The 5823-nt window shown below is 31.4% G+C and overlaps 1 protein-coding gene across 1 annotated transcript; it reads right to left on the bottom strand.

Annotated features, from left to right (window-relative positions):
- Window positions 1–4147: 4147 nt before the first annotated feature.
- Window positions 4148–5258, bottom strand: LOC108550068 (uncharacterized). The gene is made up of 2 exons (XM_017903668.1): window positions 4634–5258; window positions 4148–4558 (listed from the first exon to the last, which is right to left on the bottom strand). Exons 1-2 carry the CDS (start codon window positions 4925–4927, stop codon window positions 4148–4150), a joined length of 705 nt encoding a protein of 234 aa, XP_017759157.1. The 5' UTR covers window positions 4928–5258.
- Between the last annotated feature and the right edge of the window lie 565 nt (window positions 5259–5823).

Raw genomic sequence — 5823 nt, forward strand, 5'->3', positions numbered from 1 at the left:
CATAATGAAACTTTTTTTTTTTACTTTTTTTCTATTATAAAGAATTAATATATCTTGATTTAATATATAATTTTGATTTATGTATTTGTATAATATAAAGAAATTGAGTCCTTTTGTTAGTAAAAAAAAAGGGGTTTTATTTTTAAGTTGTGTTTTTTTGATTACATTTAAAGAAATATAAGCTGATGATAGCGCCGAATGACGTATTAGATATGATCATTGAACTGTCTGAATTAGAACTTTAATTTATCATTATTAAGAATGGGTGACTTTATGTTGATAATACATAATAAATTTAAATGCTATGACCTATTGTAAAAAATCAAATTTAAAAAATTATCCAATATTTATCTAATAATTCTTTTTTATTCCAATGCAACTAAAACAATAAAAATAATGAAAATAAAGTAAGCTTAAAATTTTATGTTATGTGTAATAAGTTTTAAATATTTTACATTATATATTATTTATGTAGATATTTTATATTATAAATTATATTTATATGTAATAAGTTTTAAATAAATTTTAATAATTACTGTTATTAGTGAGATTTAATAATTATATAATCATAATTTAATAATGTAATACATAGCTTTGTATTTACTTCATGGCTTGCTCGAATTTTTTGTCGTATGGTATGAGAGATATGAAACATATATTTGTGCAAGAGGTATTAATATTAATTGATTAAATATGTTTTAATACAAATTTTATATTTAATCAATATTTTTAATTAAATTTCATATTTGCAAATATTAATTTTTATCAATTTTCTATGTTATTTTTAGGGTGGTTACGAGTGAGAAGTGATACAAACGTCTATGAAGCCGACTTCCATATAAGAAATTTCTGTAATACTCACAAATGATTCAAGCTTTGATAACATTGGTAATCAGAAGATGTGTATGAACAAATTAATGCTTGGTTAAACGTAATAGCCAAGAAGAAGAACATCAATTTTTGTCATAGGAAGATTAAGTGTCTGTAGGAAGAATTATAAAAACAATTCAGTAATCTATTTGGTTACTATGGCTCCAATTTAGTACCAAATTTCTACAAGACATGGTTAAATAACGATATAGGTTTGTGTCACCATTGTAGATTGATTTTGGTATCAAATCTTGTACCCAATACTTTGACATCAAATTTACACCAAAAATATTCCATGCGTTGATACTACACTCCTCTATCCCAATGGTTGGTAGACAGTTTGGCACATCTTTTCTGTTGATATGTTAATATAATTTGATGAGTGGGTTCAGTGTTAACATTTTAATCCTATAATATTTTGATGACAAAACTAATATTAAACAGCTTAAACAGCTTTCAAACTATGAAATTTTTCCCAGGATATGCACAATTGATCCAACTCATTTTTACATGACTAATTTAAATAATTATACACCAAAATCTCCTTAATCAAAGAAAGAATAAACATTACTTTATTCTGAATTACTGAGAATGTTTTCTTGTAATTTTTTCTGTTTCCATTTCGTTTTAGTCTTCAATTTTTATATTTTTTATAATTAAAATAAGCTATTTAAAAAGCAAATTAATATTTTGTCATATTTACCCATAGTCTCAAACGCAGAAGGTGCTAGGTATTTTATTAGTTAGTATTTCATCTGTAGCATTATGGTCCTGTCCTATTGATATGTGATTTTCAGATAATATTACTGTTCCATTGGAGATTGTATTTAAAGACAGTGCCATGAAATTTCTTGCTAATTTGATCCACGAACTCTCTCACCTACTTCAAATGCGTTTATCTTAATTTACTACAAGCTGACTTGAAATTTATTGCAGATCATGATCATCAGGATCTTGTAACTTTATATAATGTTTTAAATAATTTTCCAGAGTAATTTTTTTGAGGGCAATCTCTTTTCATAGTCAGACTTGCAATGTCTGTGATGAATAAGGAGGTAATAGTGTCTGCCTTGGTTAATTAATACTTCTTTTCAAATATCAAAAGGATATCTTGTTTTCTTTGAGATAACACAGGACTCACAGAACTGACCTTTGATTTTTGATAGTGATTGATGTATTCCTTCATACAGATTGGGCAACTTTTCATATTTTTGAAATTTAGATGACCCAATCTGCAGTGCCACTTCATAATTTCCTCTTCTTGGATTAGAAGTGCCTCTTTATTTTTACTTACAATTAAATCAACTTCATAAGTCAACTTCATTGTTTTCTTTTCCTCTATAATGATACTGTTTTTGTTGTAGGTAGTTCTTAAAGGAGCAGAATAGTTTGAAATTTTGAAAAAATTGACTTTTTTTTGTCATCATAAATAGTAATCTGAAGTCTTAAAAGTAATATACGAACTACTTTTTGAGTTATGGAATATCATCATCATGAGCATTAGTGGAATATCGGTGTGGGGTCTCGAGAGACCCCGTTACCGTTGAGCGAGAGATTTGTTATATGCTAAACTGCATATTTACCCAAAATATTTCTAGTCTGGCTATAGAGTACATAGTATAGAGTAGATTATTATAAAATGAAAAGTATACTGTAAACACATTAAAGGAATATGTATTGTATAAGTTTCAAATATTCAAAAAGTACATATAGAAATGTCGAAGAATTATGATTTTTATATAATATTTTTATACAATTACATTCAGAAATCATAAACATGTTTGGTGTTAATATTTAAAAATAATATCGAAGTAATCTTCTTTCCTCGTTTTAAATATACTTATTTATCTAAGTGTTATCATTATTTTTCCATCCTCTCTTAACAGCTGGAGTCGGAGTGGTTTCATATACTCCCACTATCCAATCGTGTTTATGAGTCATAAGATGAAACATTCGGGATCCCGAGTAATAGGAGACTGTCCAGATCTCGCCGAATCTTTTGAGTCCCATCCCAAACCCGAAATCTCGGGTACTCGCATACCACTATCTAAGAAAAAGATGCTAATCTTTAAAAACAAGGAAAAGGAATAAGAAAGAAGTTTATATAGATGAGAAAATCGCACGAGTAATCAGAAAAATCTGAAAAAAGACTAGAAAAAGCACTGAAGAGTGAAGTTAAGATTTAGACTGAAAGAAGTCCAGACCTAAATGAATATTTGAGGTTAGGAATATAATTGGACGAAGATTAAGGAAATATCGAAGTATGGAAAACAGATGGAACAAGATACAACGTAAAAATCCATTAAATCTGTATGATACCATGTAGACTATGGATGAAGTAAAAATATAGTCAATAAGAACATGGTTGCAAGTTACTTACAAAAGTATCATTGATAAAATGAATGCTAACGATTTTTCAGTTTTGGTGCAACAAACAGTTACGATTACTACAGCTATTACGATCGCAAGTGTACATATATACCGTAAAAAAATTTAAGCTTGGTACAAGTTTGGTTGATTTCACTAACACAACAACACTGATACTCTATGTGTTTATAATCATTAACATACATTTATATTCAACCATCGACTATTATAGCACGCAAGGTGGTAAAGATGGAGAAGGCATTGATCAGGTACTGAAACATAATCAATTAGTTGTTCCTGTTATAATTAATCCATTTATCATGATTTACAGGTAAACGATGACTTGCCTACCTTGGAATAATAAGGTAAAGAAAGCTGTGGCATTATGGAACTGACGGAGAGAATCACTGGTTCTTGATATACCAGTACATTCAGTATATACTTTTGCGCTAATAACGTTTGCTCGTACCATATTGACTCGTATATACTTCGTGACATGTTTATGCTCTACAACTCATGAAAAACTCTTCTTATTCAAGAAAATGTAACTGAGAAATTGTAAGCGATGGGTCGCGGCCTACCATGTCTATCATATAATCAGCTGGCCATGCATACATGAAAATCGCTATCAGTGTAGAGAAGGTGACGGTTATGAACTGTATTTCCACGATCAGTGGTAACTTCTGTTTACAAATTGCATCTTCGATTCATTATGGTGGGTACAAGATAGCATAAGCGTCACTCACCGTTACTATTATAATCCCACATATAGTCGTAGCTATCATGCTTATTATTATAGCATAGAGTACGATGTAACGGAAACACTTGTTCACCTCTTCAGCGTATCTGGAAGAAGAGAATACTCGTGATGAATTTAAGTTTGATTCATCTATTCGTGAACCTATTCGTGTCACCTTCTTATATATAATTGTTTCTTGATACAAACGATCATCGTATGAACATTCAAGCATTCCTTGAATTCCGTCGCCAGGCATTCGAACCTCGCTGCCGAGAACCAGATTAAAAGGGCTCCAAATATGCCTAGGGCTGTATGTGCACCGAAATGGTAGACTGTAAGTGCCTGATGAGTGTATATGATAACATTAACAGGTGCGTAATCAATTTCAAATGGATATTCTATATCTAATGGGAAGTTAATCGGCATGAATATAGGTCCTAACAAAAACAAAGTGGCTGTTCCGTATATAAGTACTATGGATCCTCCGTAAAAGGGGGAACATTTCGCGGTATACTTGTCGAAAATTTCCCTTTCGCTCTGGTTCGCTTCTTCGAGACAGATCATTATCTCTTCGATTATACGCTATAACAAGCGATTAGAGTAAAGTATGTATTTCCATAAGTCGAACCATTGAGAAGAAACTTAACAGAAACTTACTTGTAGGGAGTTGTGGTTAACGAAGCATACGAGAGTCTGAACTATGCATTCGGTCGCGGCTAGCAATAGGCAGAAGGATTTTGAAACAAGGAGGATGTTGCCCAAGTGGTAATAAATCGTGTGCAAAAATGCCAATATCTGTATGAAACCATGAATGATACTCATGATCTGTATGACTTTGAAGACGAGCACTTTGGTTCTGCTGCTGTGGATGGAAGGTGGCCAGCAGAAGGTCAAAATCATACTGAACTTTGTGAATTGGACGGCCTTCTCCGGTGTCATTTGTTTCAACATAATTTCAAGCAACTGTTCGTATGATGAATTGAACAAGGTAGAATTTAACCGGTAGAAAGAGGTAGATCAATATAAACAGGATACTGCGAGCCAATATGTTATTACGTTTCTTCGAATGCAACTAGTAAAATAACTAATAAAGTTATTCTACACGTAGGAACAGTTTAATAAATGATGCTCAGCACAACACTCAAGGATAACTAATTGGTTATTGATTTTCTACATTGGATTTCTCGCTGCGGTGAATGTTGACTCGACGATAGCAATTATCTATTGAATTATACATTAGAGAGATTTATGGTATTAGACAGGTGCAAAGGGAAGATATCACGCAAGAGTATTTATTAGGGTATAGTAGAACGTTGCTTGAAAAAAAAATATTGTATTCAGTTATCGGTTGTGTCTAGTCCAGTTAGTACTAAAGAGAATTAGAATACACGAGGATCTTTATTGATATTTATTATCTTTTTGTTGTTAAGACTGCTACTCTGGTTTGTATTATTAAGATATTCGAATTTTTTGAACTGGTTGCAGCTTGCACGAAGAGATTTAAACAGATCTTAGATTGTTAACTAGAAGGTAGAATAAGGCTACTGGAGATCTGACTGAATCCATCCAGAAGAAAATTTGTGAAGAGATGGATAGCACTAGGGGAGAAGAAATCAAGGTTTGAAAGGAAGAACTGTGATTAAGAATTATTATGGATTTGATTTTTCAAAAATGATTCACTGGGTTAGAGAAGTACTGATAATGAATCTACAGGAAAATGAATATTTGAAGAAGAGAATGACATCGAACACTCCACTCGTATTGGTAAAAATTGGAAAGTGAGCTGTTATTCATTCGAATTTCAAAAGAGTAGTTTGCGTTCGAGAAAAATCCTCGAAAAGACTGTA

This window comes from Eufriesea mexicana, unplaced genomic scaffold (genome assembly GCF_001483705.2).
Source record: "Eufriesea mexicana isolate 0111107269 unplaced genomic scaffold, ASM148370v2 scaffold2467, whole genome shotgun sequence".
In the NCBI taxonomy this organism is placed as follows: Eukaryota; Metazoa; Arthropoda; class Insecta; order Hymenoptera; family Apidae; genus Eufriesea; species Eufriesea mexicana.